The sequence below is a fragment of the Pteronotus mesoamericanus genome, unplaced genomic scaffold (assembly GCF_021234165.1).
Source record: "Pteronotus mesoamericanus isolate MK-2021 breed Mesoamerican mustached bat unplaced genomic scaffold, CSHL_Meso_final contig_20, whole genome shotgun sequence".
Lineage (NCBI taxonomy): Eukaryota > Metazoa > Chordata > Mammalia > Chiroptera > Mormoopidae > Pteronotus > Pteronotus mesoamericanus.
This window is the reverse complement of record NW_026555085.1, coordinates 32275134-32293794: the sequence shown is the minus strand read 5'-3', so window position 1 is coordinate 32293794 and position 18661 is coordinate 32275134. Positions and strand designations below refer to the sequence as shown.

The 18661-nt window shown below is 36.9% G+C and overlaps 1 protein-coding gene across 1 annotated transcript in view; it reads left to right on the top strand.

Annotated features, from left to right (window-relative positions):
• Positions 1–1540: 1540 nt before the first annotated feature.
• The window catches only part of LMBRD1 (LMBR1 domain containing 1), a 110404-nt gene continuing 93283 nt past the window's right edge, over positions 1541–18661 (top strand). The window contains exons 1-3 of the mRNA XM_054569552.1: positions 1541–1735; positions 9987–10163; positions 17481–17541. Of these exons, the coding sequence (XP_054425527.1) occupies positions 1661–1735; positions 9987–10163; positions 17481–17541 (313 nt within the window). The 5' untranslated portion in view covers positions 1541–1660. The remainder of the gene's footprint in view (positions 1736–9986; positions 10164–17480; positions 17542–18661) is intronic.

Here is an 18661-nt window from a genome sequence, read left to right as displayed (position 1 = left end):
GCTGGTCTGTGGATCCCCACCTCTAACTCCAAGGAGTGATGTGTGTTTAGGGTGTGATATTGGGGTGAGGTGTTAACATCTAACCCCTAACTTAGGACAGGAGAACTCAAAAGGAGCTACTTGAAGAATCTGAAATACAGTCCTTGCAATTGAGAGGTACAGAAGACTGGTGCCCAGCTGAGGCCTGGAAAAACAACAGCAGAGGGTGAAGGGCAGGCTGACTCCCTCAGGGATATTGAAGGGCTGATTGCTCTGATGGTAGAACTAGGAGGCAGCTATGTTGAGATTGGCCTGTGCTCTCAATGTTTTTGGTGCAAGGTTATATATGATCATTTCTGATAGAAGGGATTCGGGACATGTGAGGGAACCAGGGAAAACTGGCCTGGGGTTAGACCTTCTCTCCAAGCCAAGTGGGCCTCTAGGAGAGGATGAGACCTTTCGCAGGTAGAGGCAGAAGTAAGTACCACAGTATGCCCTGCAGTTGATGGAGGAATTATAAATAACTACCTGTAACAGAGATGTCTGTATTCATTTTAAGGCAACTACATGAGAAGTGAATATTCCACAGAACAGTGAACTTCAAACATTTGCAGACCCAGGGTATGATAGTACCAGTTCATGTGAAAGCTGTGTTCTCTATTTTTTTCTTTCCTCCTCATTTTGTCCTAGCAGGGAAACGAATTCACTTTTTCCCCTACTACAGGATTCCAGCCTGAAACAGGTCCTAGGTAGAGGGTAACTTATCACCACAAAATAAATTGTAAAGAGATGGTGGGATTCACTGAGGAAGTTGTGTTTTGATTACAGTTATGCTTGCTTAATTCAGTGGTTAAATACGAACGCACACTCCAGTGGACCCACCCAAGAGCTCCATCCCAGGAACTACTCTCCTCTGCTTCATTATGGACCTATGGCAGTATGTATCTGTTTTGACTACGTATGAATATTACAAGAATTTGCAATTTCATTATATATTTACACACTCAAATACCTTTGGGATATGACGTCACTATGGAAATTCAGACATGTATAGTTCTAGAAAGGCCATGAAATCACATGAGTTAACTTAGCGTCCAGCAAAGCAGTTTCGCAGGCCAGGCGCCAACGCCAGAAAATTAGAAAGTCAAGTGGGTAGCTGGTATGATAAACTTTTTCTTCAGAGTCAGCCATTCCTGGAACCTGGTGAAGCGTTCTGCTAATCACACCACTCTGCCTTGTACGCAGAGACAAACTTCCTTTTGGAAGTGGAAACACCTAAAGCTGTTTCTCCAGTTACACCCTGTCCAATCCTTGAGCCGTTCCCTGGTTTTTCCTGTCCATCAGCTTAGGCCATATCAAATAGTATTTGAAATTGTTGCGTTGCTCTGAGACAACATCCCCACTTGGCCAACCGCAGGCATCACCTCGGGAGCTGCCAGCACAGTGACGTCACGGCGTCCCTGGCGCGCACCGCCCCTAAGCGGTCCTTACCGCTCCGCCCTCGGCCCATCTCGGCGCCAGGGGACGCTCTTGGGCTGGGTCTCCTTGGCAACCACTTGCTCCACCCACTCCGTCCCTTTAACCTTTAGGGTGCGCGGGCGCCGCGTTCTTCACACTCTTCCCCTTTCCCCCTCCCCTTTCCCCACCCCCGTGGCTCGCTGTGTCCGGACCGGAAGTGAAGATGGCGGCGGGGGCTGCTAGCGCGGCCTCCGCGGAGCTGGTGACCGGCTGGTGTATATTCGGCCTCTTATTACTGGTATGGGAGGCGCGGCCTCTTATTATTGGTATGGGAGGTGCTTGGAGTTTTCCCACTGTTTAGAATGGTGGGAGAGGGGGAGGGGCCGGCACTGCAGCTGGCCTCTCCAGGCGCGGTAGACCCTCCCCGCCCCGCCCCTCTTTTAGCTTGGGCTCCGTGTGTGTGCGTGTGTGTGTGTGTGTATGTGTCTGTATTGGGGGGGGTGCCCCTGGGCCCCTGGAACAGGAGCCGCGCTGGGGGCTAGGGGCCGCGGCACTGATTTGCGGCCGCTTTTGCTTCCTTTTTTCCGGATGACGTCTAGTATTGCAGGTTTCCTTTCTCGAAACTCTTGCCCTCATCCCTGACTTGGGCCCTGCGGCGGGTGGAGTTTGGGGAAAGAGGAGACCCTCGGGGTCAAGAAGGGTGTACAGTAGCCTCTGGTACTCTGTAAGATGGGAGCTCAAGGTAGTGGGGCAGCAGCACCTGATCTTTGTCAAGTCTTTGGGTCCTAGCGTTGTTGACTCAGAACGGGCCTCTGCTTCTCTTTGCCCCCTACGTTGGGGTTACTGAGTCTCCAACTTTCTCAACCTATTGTGCGTTTCTGTCTTGGTGACGTGATTTCCTTCTGACTTCCAGGTTTCCCATTCATTTGCAGTCTATTGATAGGTGTAGAAATTTGTGTGGGGCAAGCGACAGCCCTCTTTACTGTCGCTATCAGGGTCTGTATACTACCATCTATCTATCTGACCTCAAGCGTTTCCATTCCCAGCCATCTTATTCCTGCTTATCCCGCAAGCAAAACATAGACTCTAATGGCCCAGATGACCTAATTTTTACTTTTATACCCTGTATTAAAGCCCTTGGGCCATTTTATTTGGGAGTTCAATTTGTTTCTCTTTTTACCCGTCTCCATTCACACTCTTCCCTCATTGTCTTCACTCGGTCCTGCTGTTGCTTTCTGTCCCAAAGTATTTTAGCCACTTTTCATTGTGAAACAAATAAAAACAAAAATTAAACCAAAAAATCTTGAACTTAAGTTCTGGAAATTGACTTAATTTTACTTGTTAGATGCCACATGGTGTCTACAACCTGTATAATATGTCTTGCTTGAAAGTGTTGCAACTCTACTAGAAACTCTATCGAATAATGAAGAAAAGTGAAAACTTAAGCCTTTTATTGCTATTTGCTTTCCCAGAAAATAATACTGTCTTTACACCGGGACATGTTTTACTCCTCTTGGTGGAGAAAATTGAAACTCTAAAGCTTGGCTGTTATCTCCAAAGCTTATCCACTCCTATACTTGGAGAGTTCACTAGCTTTTCCAGATCACCATATTAAGTTGTTTTAGAAGAAAAACAAACATGTAATCAGTATTAAACTCTAGTGGGAATATCTCGAAGCAGTTATCAATACACATTTCACGTGTAGCAGTTGTGTGGTAAATTGTAGGAAGATGCAAACAAAACAAAACATGGCCTTTATGAGGACCTGAAGATATGTAGGAAAACAGAAATTCTTGAAATAGGTATTTAAAGTACTGAAAACCAAAGTCTGATCTAATAAAATAGGACTTAAAGGAATAGAGAACAATACTGGAAGGAAGTGCAATTGAGGTACACTTTGGATAGACGAAGATGGGAAGGCATTTAAGTTGATGATTTTTACAGCAGGAACAAAATAAAATTAGATGGGGATTGAGTTTGAAACTGGATGTTGAAGGAGAAAAATTTAGTAATAAATATCATTGTTTAATTTCCTGCAAATTGCTTTAATTCCTGGCCTATTAGAAGAGAGCTGGATTTTTTTAAAATTTTATTTATTTATATTTAAAGAAAGGGAAAGGGAGGGCGGAAGAGAGGGAAAAAAACATCAATGTGTGGTTGCCTTTTTTGTGCCCCCTACTGGGGACCTGGCCCGCAACCCATGCATGTGCCCTAACTGGGAATTGAACCAGCACCCTTTAGTTCTGAAGCTGGCACTCAGTCCACTGAGCCACACCAGCCAGGGCTATTTTTTAAAATTTAATCTCTATTATATGTTTTTCCACTACCATTCAGTCCCCTTATGCTCCCCTTCCCCCAGCAGTCACCACACTGATGTCTATGTCCCTGAGTCCTTTTTCCTTTTTGCTCAATCCCTCCATCCGCTGTTTCCCCTCCCCCGCAACTAGCTATCATCTGTTCTCCATCTGAGTCTGAGAACTGGATTTTCATGTCTACTTTTGCATTCAGGCTTTTGAGATATGTTATTTTAATTGAAGTCTATGAAGAAAATCCAGTTTCAGTGAAATCTAGTTGGAAGCAGAGGAGTCTTTTTTAGATAATTATGGATGTTCTTTAATACAACACCAAAACTCAGCAATAGAAGCTTTTTAAAGTTAGTTGTAATATGGAATTTTAAACCCTATCAATGATCTTTTCAGTCTGTTTCATGAAGATCCATTGGTCCATGTTTGTACATTGAACGGGTCTTTTCAGCATGCATGATTTTATAACATGATGTGTTTAGAAAACACTGGTTCACTGAGTTATGCAAATGCTCCAATATGGATATATTTCATTACACATTGGGTTGACCAAAACGTTTGTTTGTTTTTTTTCCATAAGATGGCTCTAGTAGTGCTTAGTTGTCTTTCACTTAATTCGAGATAATTTTGTTAGATTATATTGTGACAGCGGTCATATCAGCATGCATTTAAAAAAAACTTACCAAGTTGGTAAATTTTTGTGCAGCCACTTTAATATTTAAGATGGGAGAAAATACACAACATTTTTGGCTTATTATAACTTTATTATTTCAAGAAAGGTAAATATGCAATGAAAATGTTAAAAAAATTTTAAAAAATGCTTTGTGCAGTGTATGGAGAAGGTGCTGTGACTTATTGAATGTGTCAAAAGTGGTTTATGAAGTTTCTTGGTACTACTGACATTTTGGCCAAATAGTTCTTTGCTATGGGGCTATCTTATGCATTGGAAGATGTTTAGCAGCACCCCAGGCCTCTACCCACTGGAAACCAATAGCGGGAGATAGGAGGTAGCCGATGAATTCAAAATATCCAAATCAGTATAATTATTGGTAAAAATGAAAAATTGTCTTTTATTTTATGGAAAAAACTAAATGGACTTTTTGGTCAAACCAATATCAAAACTTCACATTCATTAATATTACCACCAATCTTGTCAGAAGAAATCCCAGAAATAACTACTGAGAAATAGTCAAGCTCAGTTTTGGCTATAAGTTTCCCAGAATTCTAATTTTCATATGAAAGCTTGTATTTTGTCATTGGCAACAAAGATGGTCAGTTGTTTTTCTTTAAGTGTTAGGTTCCCTTTGTTCATTTTGACAAAATCTGACAAATATCCAAGTCTGAATAACCATAGTTAGTTGTGTTTTCAAGTAAAAATGATGTTCCTTGCAGAGTACCAAGTTTGGCTTCCAACTCATTGGTGTTGAGGTACCCACCTTCCCTGGAGACAGCCATTACACCTTTGTTCACAGCAGAACTTAAATATGTACATCACATTTCCCCCCACAGAGTATTAAGACTTAAGGGTCAAAGTTTAATAAAATTAATTTTAATTGCTTTGCCAAGCACAAAGTTCAGTTGTCTTTTTTTTTTTCTTCTGCGAGTGTGTGAGAGTGGAGAATAACAACTGGCACAGTTTGGCGCCATTGTCTGGATTCATGCTTAATTTGCCAGCAGTGTCACCCACCATGCCTTATGCACCATGAGTGCAAGTGTCAACTTAGTGGAAAAGGCAAATGACATTTTAGTATTGTTACGAGAATAATTTTCAAGTTGCCAGGGGTCTGTGAACGTAACACTTTGAGAACTGCTGCCAGTCATCTACTAAAGGATCAGAACACTTGGATGATGACTTTGTAGTGTTGGGCAAGCAGGATGGACTTCAGTTTCTTCTGCCACATAAGGAGTTACTGGATCTGGTTCCTCCAAACTGATAATCCATCTGTGTTTTATATCAAATCTATACACTTCTACTGTATCTCCCCAAGATCCTCGTAATTTGGCTTACACCACCTTTCCAATTGCATTTTCCATTAGTATACAAGACAGAATCTCCATTTCTGTAAAGCAAGTTTAATCTTGTTACTCAAAAGTGAGGGCATGACTTGGGAACTTGTTAGAAATACAAGACATAAGACCCCAATCCTACTGAATCAGAAGCTGTAGTTTAACAAGATTCCAGGCAGTATGTGTGCTCATTAGTTTAACAAACATTCATCTATTCTCATTCCTACCTCTGCCCCAGTGGTTCTCAACCTTGACTGCTCATTAAAACCACTTTAGGAGTTTTAAAAAATCGTAAAGCCCAGACCAGTTAAATCAGAATCTCTTGGGAGGAATTGGGGCCTGCTCTAAACCTCTCCTTGTAATTGTTAGCAACTCATATGTTAGTTTCTTTTATGAATTGCTCTAAGATGTTATTTTAAATGACAATAATCATTGCTGTTAACCAGTTACTATGGCCAGTCACTGTGCTAAACTCTTTACATCTCATTTAATCCTTTTAACTTGCTATGAAACTATTCTTATTCCTATTTTATAGATGAGGATTTTGGTTTATTTTATAATATAGTAACTGCTGATAAATTTACCCCACATAAACAAAAAAGCTTTTTGAGGTGCTCAGTTTTAAAACTGTAAATGGATTCTGAGAGCAAAATGTTCTGGAACCTCTGGCTTAACTATTTAATATTTTGTCTGAGTTTCTTTTTCAATCAAGATGTAGCTGGTGTTGGCAAACTACTACCACCTCCAGTAATAGCTGTCACTTTATTTATTTATTTTTTAATCAAGGATTGGTTTTTCCAAAATTCTCTGAATTAAGTAGTTATATTTATACATAATGTTTTTTAACTTCTTTCTTTTTTTAAATTTATAAATCATGTTTATTCTATTACAGTTGTCTCAATTTTTCCCCCTCCACCCACCCCACCCGCACCCCCCACTCCCACAGTCAGTTCTCACTCTGTTGTCCATGACCATGGGTCATTCATACATGTTTTTCGTTTAGTCCCTTCTTCTTTCCACCATTGTCCTTCTTCCTCATCCCCTCTGGTCACTTTCAGTCTGCTCCATGTTTCCATACCTGTAGTTTATTTTATTCATTAGTTTATTTTGTTGAATAGAGTCCACTTATAGGTGAGATCATATGGTATTTGTCTTTCATCAACTGGCTTATTTCATGTAGCTTAATATTCTCCAGTTCCATCCATGTTGTCATAAAAGGTAGGAGTTCCATCTTTCTCTCTTTTTTTCTTAAATGCAGATGGATTTTATTTACTTTTTTAAATGTCAAAGTTAATTATAAAATATTAAAATATTTAAAACCATTATAAAGTCTCAGCAATTAAACCAACATGACACCAGCACAGAAATAATCAGGTAGATCAGTGAAATATAATAAGCATTCTAGAGACAAATGTATATATGTAACAATATAATATATGATTAAGTTGATATTTCAAATCAATGGGTATAGTAAGGCTTATTCAACAAATAAGTTGCATGGACCACTATTACTTGAAATAAAACAAATATAGAGCCCTATTTCACACATTATACAAGAAATATTCAGGTGAGTTAAAAATCAACATGTGGAATCTAAGGAGTTTTAGAAGAAAATAGAACTAATATTTTTTATGACCTGAAGTAAAATATTCAACCCCAGAAGCCATAAGTAAATATTGACAATATGACTATATTAAACATTTAACTATATAGTAATGTACATATAAAAAAAGTTAAACTATATAGTAATGTACATATAAAAAAAGTTAAAGGACAAGGAATAGAATAGAAAAGTATTTGCAACACATCTAAAACATGGTTAATAGGTTTTTTTTTTAGGAAAAAATGTTCTACAAACCTTTAATCAATAATTGGATAAAGAATACCAGAAAGTCATTTAGAGCTTTTTTAAAAAAAATAATAGAAATAGGCAAGAAATATACTAAAACAGTTTTAGTTTCAACTAATAGTAAAGGAACAATTAAAATGACATCACTGTCACAATAAGATTAATGAGTATTAAAATTATTGGTAATATCAAGTACTGGCAACTCTGAAAGGAACTGGGTATTCATAGAAACTTTTTCTTCATCTTAAAGCAGTCCCTTTAGCATATTTTGCAATGCTGGTTTGGTGGAGGTGTATTCTTTCAACCCTTTGTCTGGGAAACTCCTTATTTCGCCTTCCATTTTCACTGAGAGCCTTGCTGGGCAGAGCAGTCTTGGTTGCAGACCTTTGCTTTTCATTACTTGGAGTATTTCTTGCCATTCCCTTCTGGCTTGCAGTGTTTCTGTGGAGAAGTCAGATGCTAGATGTATTGGTGCTCCCTTATATGTTACTATCTCTCTTTCCCTTGCTTGCATTAGGATTCTCTGTTTGTCTTTGATATTTGCCATTTTAATGATGATGTGTCTTGGAGTGGGTCTCATTGGGTTCCTCTTGAATGGGACCTATCACTTTAAATTTTGTAAAAGTGTGGATCTTGTAGAAAACCCACAAAAAATTTATTGAATATTTTGTGTTAGGTGCTGCTAAGGATAGGAAGATAAGGCTTAGTTTCTATGACTTTAAAAAAAAAGTTGAGAAATGTTTTAAATGTGTGAATGTATTTAAAAACAAACCATTAAAATATTAATATATAACATTTTATTAAAAATAATCTCCTCTAAAGAAGTAAGTAAATAATTAAAACAGAAGTGGAATCTAGGGTTTTTTGTTTTTCTCTCCAATATCCAGGTTCTAAAGTCTACATTCCTTCTCACTTTATTTTTTCCTGCTGTCTGAAATGTTAACAATATGTTAGGAATTTACACGCATAATGCTTAGTGAAAGAAGCCAGACTCAAAAGATGACATGCTATGTAGTATATTATGACATTGCAGAAAAAGCAGAAGCTATAGATAACAGATAGTGCTTGTTAAGAGATGGAGATTGAAGAAAGAGGTCAACTATAACTTGGCAAAGGGGATTTTTCCTTTTATGGAACTATTATATCTTGACTGGGGGAAGGAGAATTTGGAAGCTCTGAAACGAGTAAGGTAGATACTAGTTAGGTGGGTAACTAGGATACTCAGAAAGGAAGTAACAGTTGAATCTGCTGAAAGAAGTGAAAAGATAAAATAATGCCTTTGTTCCAGAGCTCTTACAGCTTTTACTTAAAATAGTGATTCTCAAGTTTGGCTCAGATTGGAATCCTTGGGCATTTAGAGTGCTGATGCCTGGAGGAGTCTCACTTTTCTGATTGAATTAATTTGGGGGGAGGGCATAAAGCTACTGAGAAAATGCCCAGGTGATTGTAACACACAGCCAAGGTTGAGAATCACTGATTTAGTATCTCTCTGCAATCGCCTGTAGTTGAGTAGAGCAGAGGTTCTCAAAATATAATCATGGACCAGCAGCAACCTAACCTGGGAAGTTGTCACAAATGCAGATTTTCTGGCTCCACTTCATACCTCTTGAATCTGAAAATCTGGGAGTGGGGCCCAGGAGTCTGCTTTAATAAGCATTCCAGGTGATTCTGATGTTACCTAAAGTTAGAGAATCAGGAGACCGAAGTCCTATACTCTGTTAAACCTTAGAAAGGCATAGGGTAGCTATTGAGAGTATCTCTCCAAGCGTTACCTTTTTCCACTGGAAAGTTCCTTGCAATGCACATATATCTATTTTCAGTGTGCACTTTTTTTTGTTTGTTTGTTTAATGCCCTTTAAAATTTGACTTACAGTATAATGTGTCAATTGCATAGCGATTATTGGCAATTAGTCTTTAGCCGAATAGTACTTTTGAACTGTCATAATAGGGCAGAAGTTAATTTCAATTCAAGTTATATGCTGTAATGTTCCAGTTTGATAGAATATCTAGTTATATCTCCTTTAGGTTAGAGAGCTGTATAGGGAAAAAGTATTCAAAACCAGTTATAACTACGACATTGTGTAGAACCATTAATTGTTGCACTTGTATTCTGTGAGATCTATGTAACTGAGCATCGTTATCCTTAACTTCAACTTGTTTGTGTGTGTGTGTGTCTGTGTCTTTGCACATAAATAGGTTGTACTGCATTCATGAGATAAGCTTTGAAAATTATCAACCTTAAGTTTACAAGGGGTAGTGGACCTTTTTTACACATCTAAAAGAGACTTTACTTGATGTAAAGGTTCCATTGGAAACTTTCAAACACTTGCTAAACAGTTTTAGAGAATACATAGGGCAATAACAAAACATTTCTTTATGTTCTATTTCAGGCTATTTTGGCATTCTGCTGGATATATGTTCGTAAATACCAAAGTCATCGGGAAAGTGAAGTTGTTTCTACCATAACAGCGATTTTTTCTCTGGCAATTGCACTTATCACATCAGCACTTCTACCAGTGGATATATTTTTGGTTTCCTACATGAAAAATCAAAATGGTACATTTAAGGTAAATACAATTTTATTCTTTTCACATTCTTGTCAATTAAGTGTTTAAGTATAGCAGTACCGTATACATTGTGCTTTATTGTTGTCTCTGGGACTAAATGGGAATGGAAATGCAGCATAGGGCTGAGAATGTGACAACTAAAATGGAAGACAGACTATTGAATGATGTAGAACTAATAATCTGAGAACCTTCAAATGGGAAGAATGCCTTTTGTTAACCTGAAAATTTATTAATTGTGGTAGGTTTTATTTTTGTGCCTCTCATAGCTTGAAATTTATTTGACTTGGTTTCCATTAAGGCACTAAATAAATAATTTAGATGCACTTTTGTTAGTGGCAGATTGGAATCTTAATCTTTATTTCATATTGAATACTTTGAGTCATTATGGCAGTGTAAAGACCACTAGGCTGGGAATTACAGAATCTGAGTTTTAATCTTGGCTCTTAACTGTCTGGCATGCGTCTTTGGCCAAATCAGTTAATTCTGCTGTACTTTAACTTTCTCCTTTTTTGATGGAGGGGGTTCTCATTTTTAAATGAAGGGTTTTGGACTGCAAGATTTCTTAGTTCCCTTTTAATTATGCAAATTATTTTAAGTTTCTTATTAGCAAAAACTTCTGTGAGGCAGGAACTGTGTCTTATTTATTGTTGTTGTCCAGTGTCTTAACACACATGTAGGTATTTAAATATTTGAATGAAATATTATTTCAATTATCTAAATAAAGCATGGTTCCAAAATAAGTTCCTGAATTCAGCGAACTGGACTTAAATAATTTGAAACTGTTTTGTGGGTAGATTTAGATGTATTCTGTTTTTTGTGAAAACTAGTTATTTTCTGTAGGTCTTCATTTAGAAAGTATTTGAGCACTTGGTGTGTGCCAAATACTGTATGAACTAATATCTGTTGATGTTTACTATGCGTTAGACCCTGTTCTAAGTGGTTTACATATATTAACTGCCTTTACTCTCCCAAGCAACCCTATGAGATAGAGAGTATTATCCATGTTTTTATAGGCAAGAAACGAAGGTTTGGACAGGTGACGTAACCTATCTACAGCTTATACGTGCTGTAGCTACGATTTGAAGCTCTGCCGTCTGGCTCTAGGATCTTTGTCTGTCTCCGTAGCTTAGTATTGTCCCTTGTACAACTATTATTTGAATAGGACATTTTTAGTTTTGAATTTAGGATATTTGATTTGTTTAGATTTTGTGGGAATATGTTTTCATCTTGAAATTTCTAAAGTAAGTGCTTTCATGAAATTATGAACTTACTTTTAGATCGTGTAGTTGTTCTGGGACCATGCTTAATTTAGCAGTAGTCACTTTCTGGATACTAGGTATTTTTTGTTTTTGTGTATTTTTTAAATCAGTGAGATTGTATTTTACTTGTTTGAACAAGACTTTAAGAATTCACCCACTTAAAGAAACAAAAGCATTATCCATAAAAACTTAGGGAATTTGTTTTGTTAATTGTTCCCTAAGAAAAGAAAATGCATAGCTATAGTCAAAGTTCTTATTTTATATTTGTTAAATCTAAATGTGGCACCAGTGCCATGGCAGGCGTGGCTCAGTTGGTTGGAGCACCCTGTAACTGACGGGTTGCGGGTTTCATTCCCTGTCAGGGCACACGCTTGAGATCTGTGGGCCAGGCCCGGGTATGGGTGGCAACGAGTCCATGCTTCTCTCTCGCCTTGATGTTTTTTTTCTCTCTCTTCTTTTCTCCTTTTCTCTCTGAAAGTAATGAAAAAATATCCTCAGGTGAGGATAGAAAAAAAGAGAGAGAGAGAGAGAGAGAAATGTGGCACCAGTACTTAGAAGGGAAATATTCCATGTTAATATTTTTTCCTCCACTTTAGAAAAAACTTTTTCCTTTCATTACTAAGGGATTATTTATTCAGCAACTGTATGTTCTTTTTTTCCCCCCTACTGTTCATTTACTAGTTGTCTCTATTTGTTTTTAGCCAACTCAGAGTTTAGATAATGTATCGGTTTTTTACCCAAATACTTTGATACCTTTATTTTTGATATTTTATAACATCCTTTTTTCTTTTTGGGGCAGGGGCGGGCATTAGTGAAATTCACAAGTTTTCATTTGAAGTTGGCCTATGCTGACTCTCAGAGGTAGAACTGAAAAGACTTTTCAAGAACTTTTTCCCAATAGACTGTAGAATGTATTTTCTACGAAAAGTTATTGATGAATTCATGTGAGGTGCTTAGTGAAAGACAAGTGCCAGTATTTAGGAATTAGCTCTTCAGCCTTTATGCCACAGTTGTAAGTTTAAAGTAAAAGTATGCCACAATGGCTTTAATGTATCTGACCCTTATTAGTTAGGATAAATGTATGTGACATTGTTTTTCATGGTGCATTATGTTGTATTCTAATTTTTACAACATGCATGTCTTTATTCCTAAATGAATATATGTATTCTTTAACATTCTCCATTTCCACCTCAAATATTGAAGCCTCCAAACTAATTATGGACTTGATTATAAAGGATAATTATTTGGAAAACCTAGATGTCAAGGATGGCTAACGTTTGGCTGAGGAACAGAAGGTGCCTGGGATTTTCTGTCAGTAGGCAGTCCACAGTACTTTGTTTTGTCTAGTTATCTACCTTCCTAGCTATCTCTGCCTTCTTTTGACAGGACCATGTTGTAATAATGTCTAAGTTGTTTCCTTTGACATTTTTTCAACACATGGTACTACGAATAATTTTAGCCAAAATTTTTTTTTTGTTTCTAGTTGTTTTTTGTTTGTGTGTGAAGTAATTAACTTCATAGAAAAAACAACTTTAAAGAATAGCTAGAAGTATCTATTACAGTATCTTGTGTAGTTGGCCAATAAGATACTGTTGTTAGTAAATATGACTGTACTCTTTCCTAGTGCTTCAGTCCTCCTCTCAAATGGTGGTAGTTGCATCCTGAGCACTTTCTACTTTTCTTTGCATCTAAATATACTCATTCACTTAATATTCATTAAGCACATAATGTATACCTGATAAATGTGAGTACTGGAGATTAACAATTAAAACAAAGGAGGCTGCTGCTCTCATGGAGCTTACCATCTGTAAAATGAGACCAAGAGCAAACAGCAAAACAAGCTAACCTCATAGTGCTAAATTGTATGAGGAAGTATAATAGAATGATGCAAGAGTTGTTGGTAATTTGGATAGAAAGATTGAAGGCCAGATTGCTGAGGTAGGCCAGACTGCTGAGGTTACTTGAGACCTGAATGAGGAGAAGCCAGTTAGGTGAAGAGCCAGAGGGAGAGCCTTTAGGGAGAAAGCAGCAGCAAATGTAGTGCCTTTTTGGCAGGGATGTGTCTGGCCTATTTGAGAAGAGTGTGCTGTTTGGGATTGTGCTTTGGTACTAGATGAGATCAATAGGAAGGTGGAGACCTGATTGTTTATGACTTTTAAGTCATGTAGTAAGTTTAGGTTTTCTTCTAACTGAAATGTGAAATTAATGAAGCTAAAAAAAATAAAGGTGAATTGGATTGAAGTGGTGCCAGTAGAGAAAAATGATTAAAATTGGTATATATTTTGGAGATAGAGCTGCTTGGATTTGCAGATGGATAAGATATGGAGAGTGAAGGAAAAACAAAATTGAAGCACTGATGCCTAGGTTTTGGTACACCTTAAAGAGATAAGGCCCTAGCTGGGTGGCTTGGTTGGATTGGAGCATCGTCCCATACACCAAAAGGCTGTGGGTTCCATCCCTGCTTAGGGTACATACTTAGGTTGCATGATTCAGCCCTGGTCAGAGCATGTGAGAGAGGTAACTGATCCAAGGTTTTCTCTCTCTTTCTCTTCCTCGCTCCCTAAAATCAATAAACATATCCTTGGATGAAGATTAAAAAAATAAAAAGTAAAAATTAAAAAAGTAAAATAAAAAGGGAGGCCAGGAGGAATAATGGCACATGCAAGCACATGGGCAGCTAAGGGAATGTATTAAAAAAGAGTTGTATTTAGAGTAAGTTACCTTCAAAGTTCCTGTTAAATATATTAAGTGGAGGTGTCAAGTAGGGAAGCTTCAGGGAGACTTTAGGTTGGAGTGAAGTATTTAGAAATCATCAGCATATGGATGTTACTTAGAGCTATGGACGAACTAGTAACTTGGGGAGACTGAGCAGTCAGAGAAGGCATTGGACGGTGGATTAGAGTGCTCATTACGCACAGGCCAGCTGAAGGGGAAAGGCTGTAATCTAATAATTAGGAAGAAAAACAGAAGAGGAAGGCATATGACAATCAGGAGGAGAATGTGTTTCAGAAAGTGAGGATGATAGCTTTTTCGAATGATGTTGGGAAGTGTGAAGCAAGAGAGGTAGAAATGTGACTAGTTAGCTTTGGTCAGTGGTAACTAGAGAGCATGCAGGGTAATGTCAGTGAGGCAGTGGGGTTGTCAGGTCGGAGTGGATTAAATGTGTACAGGGAGTGAGGAAGTAGTGACGGGGAATGCTGATCATTTTTCGGTGAGTTTTGTCTTCTAGTGGAGTAGAGTTGGGTTGGAGCAGTGTTTTTATTTGTGGTAGTTGAGTGTGTAGGTGAGTGTGGACCTCATTGTTGTTTAATGGAAATTACTAGAATTTGTGTCCTTAAGCATTCAGTAGAGTTGGAGAAATTTTTGACAGCACAGAGAGGTTATTATTGCAGGTACAGTGTCCTTGAGAGAGCAAAGGTGCTTCATAGTGAAAGGGTTGGCTATACATAGTATGGGCGCCTAGCAGAAGGAAGAGTTAACACTTGAATACAGGTGGAATCTAGGTTTTTAGATTTGGTAGTAAGTTGAGTGAGCTTTTTTCTTTTGACTTCAAATTATTTTAGATACCTCTAAGTCAGTATTTCTCAACCATTGACATTTTGTGCTGGTTAATTGTTTGTTGTGGGGGACTATTCTGTGCATTCTAGGTGTTTAGCAGATTCTTTCCTCTACCCACTACATGCCAGTAGCATACTGACCTCCCACAACCCCATGTCTCCAGACATTGCCAAATGATCAATGCGGGGCAGACATAAATCACGCCTGAGTGCGAATTCATCTGCAGTGAGATTATCAGGTAAGATCGAGAAGAGTCAAATGTACGGTAGTTTTGAGTTGAGCTAAGGGTTTCAAAATGTCACCTGAAGAATGGGAAAGAGAAAATTATATATATGACCCATTACATCTTTTTTTCTATGGAATTTATACCCTTTTCCTTTCTTTTGAAATGTTCTTTAATATTCTCTGTTTTGTGTTAGTTCTTGATTGTCTCACATTCCTTTGGGTCTTAAATGACTCTGAAGTTCCTTTTGGTCCCTACTCTGGGAGGGAGTAGTTTATAAAATGTATCAAGGGCCTAGTGGTTCTCAAAATGTAGAAGGAAGGTTTCATAAACTAAGCTCTTTTGACAGTACATCAGATACCTTGGAGGCAAGACAGTGTATAAAAGCCAAATACACTAAAAGTTCTTGAGTGATGTTGTATACTTTACACATATTTTTAGCTTTAAAATAGTAACAGTAATACTCTCTTATTGGCACAAGATTTGGATAAACAAAAGAGCATTACAGGGTAAGATACTAAATTTCAACAAATCTTTGGCTTTAAATTACACTCAATCTCTCTACATTTAATTTTTCTTTTCTGAGGTTGGGGTCTTGTTCAATATCAAAATTTAACTTTTAATAGATTCTCAATGAGTACGTTACCTCATGGGGTTGTCTTAGAGACTGGTAGGGAGTTTGCATAGGGATAGATATAATTATTCTGTTTAAAAAAATCTTCAAGTTTCAGAAATCTTTTTAAATCTCTTTTTTGATGTATAAACAATCACGGAAGAAACACAGCTGTTAGGAGCTGAAGCTTTGTTTATGTATATATTCATTTAGATACTTGAATCATGAATGAAAAAATTTCCAATCACTGGATAGAATTCTCTCCAGTACTTTTCCATTCCTATGTGGTGAGCACTACTTACACTATCTTTCCATTTTTCTGTATATGTATGGGTGTTTCTTTCAGTACATTTTTTATACAAAGACTTTATGTGTTAAAACTATTGGTTGCAACTTTTTCTGTTTCCCCCCCACTCACACTTACTTCATAGATGTCCATCTATGTCAGTTTCTATGCATGTTTTCAGTGTTTATATGGTAGTCTGTGTTATGAATGTACAGTAATACATTTTACCATTTTTCCCCTGGCAGTTGTTTTATAGGTTTAATTGCTGTTGGAAAGATACTCTTTTTTATTGTGCATTGTGTTTCAAGATTTTGCATTTGTGGTGCTAAATTTGGATTTTCTACGTTTTTGCTTTTTTTAGGTGTTTATCAGTAAGAAATTCACAGGTGTTCTTTGTTAGAGGTATTCATAGGTTAAAAAGCCAAAAAAAAAAAAAAGAGAGAAAAAGAAGAAACCTAAATTATTTTAGGAGAATTAAATGTGGATACCCTTCCTTAAGAGTCCTTGTAGGGAGATGTTGATACTGATTTGACCTCTTAAAGTATAAAGAAAAAAATTGACTACCTATACTATTTGACTCTTGTTACTTAATAGCAATTACCATTCACTTAGACTCACCAGGTTTAATTTTTCATATTCATAAAATTTAGGATATTCAACAAAAAAACTTGCATACCTCAATCCATATTCATTAATGTACAGGTTTTTTATTTGAAAAGATTAATTTGAATGAATTTTCTAAGTTAAATTATTAAATTTAAATTACAAATTTAAAGAACACTTGTATGGAATGAGTTTAAAGGAGCTTAGATTGACCTTTTAGGTATTTTTTAAAAATGTATATTATGTTCAAATATCTTCTTTTAAAATACAAGTCAGATTTGTCACTCTGACAAATTTGCATAAAAATTCATCATTGTTTTCCCATGCCGTTAGGACAAAGCCCAAAGTACTTAGTATGATTCACTTCCCTTCCTCCTCCATTCTTTCTGCTTTCTCTTACCTTTTCAAAAGCTCTTGTGAATCTGTGTTTAGCTTTTTGCAGTTTTTTTCAAACTCTCCGTGTATTGTCTCTTCTTTCTTCCTTCCTTCATAGTGTGGTTTTTCTTTTTCCCTGTGAACTTCAGGTCTTACTTTAGAGTTATTTCGGGATGCCATCCCTGATCTTCAGTCTGTTAGGTGCCTCCTGTTTATATTTGTTTCCCTAAAACTTAATTTATCCCAGCATTTACTTGTTTGTTTCTTCTTGAAGGCATAGATATACCTATTTGAGCTGATACATTTATAAGTGAAATTCAGTCATATTAAAATTTAATTATAATTTTTAAACAAACATATGCTTCATTAATATTTCTATTGTATCTTTTTTTTGTCCTAGGACTGGGCTAATGCTAATGTCAGCAGACAGATTGAGGACACTGTATTATATGGTTACTATAGTAAGTATCTTTCAGTTTCATTTCCTATCTGGCTGCTAACCAAAATGTAGAATTAAGCTACATATAAACTTTTAATTTTGATATCCTGTTAGAGGTTACTCTTCCACATCAGGAATAAGTAATATAACATTCATTCTCATAATCCTCAAACTTCCTTTACCTATTTTGCTTTAGTCAGGTTCACTTGTAACACTTCATTGTGGAGGTTCAGTCAAATTACTTTAAACCTCTGATCTCTTCCTTTGTTACCATTGCCAATTTCACACTTGCTCTCTTGATTTAAAGATTCTCAGTTTCCTAGCAATTTTTAAAAATATCGACACTAGTAGAGTGTTCTCTCTGGGAAATTCATAGCATCAGCTTTACTGTACTGTATGGAGCCAGTTTAATCCAGAGGATTATCGTTGGTTGGTCTTTCTCTCCCTCACTTTGTTCCCTGATGTTGCATTGTAAAGCTTTATGATAACCACCTAAATGTTTCCAAATTTTTTTCTCTGAATAAACATAAGACTTGAGTTTTTATAAAAATGTGCAAGTGATGAGTTAGGAAAGGGCTGCTCCCCCCCTTTTTTTTAAACAATAATTCAAGATGTTAAAGATTTCACTTGAACATTAAGTTGGAAACTGAAAAAACATCTGTAGAAGTTTCTACTGATAGGATAATTTTTAAAAAGGTTTTATGGGGTTTTAATTTAGCTGCTTCGGCTGTAACTTTTGCCTTTTCTCTTGATCTGAAATATATAGCACCCATGAAATTCTATTCTTTTGATACAGATTTTGGAAATACTTTCATGGTATTTTAATATAGAATTTGTACTCCTGATGAATACACTAAATATATATTATAAATCTTGAATTTGACCTATTACATTAAAACTTTTGAAATGAGGCTATTTTAAATGAAATGTTGCCTTTTCAATACAAATGTATTGGAAGGATATAAATTGCATCTTCAAAAACAATTTTGGGGGAAGGGGCCTGTCTCCTCTGTGACATTAAAGTATATTTATTTGTAGAACATGTGACAAGATAAGCCAGCTTTTATCTTGGTGCAGTCCAGGTTCATAAAGCATATTTTATCATTGAACCTAGAGGCTACTGGATTAATCTATTACAACCA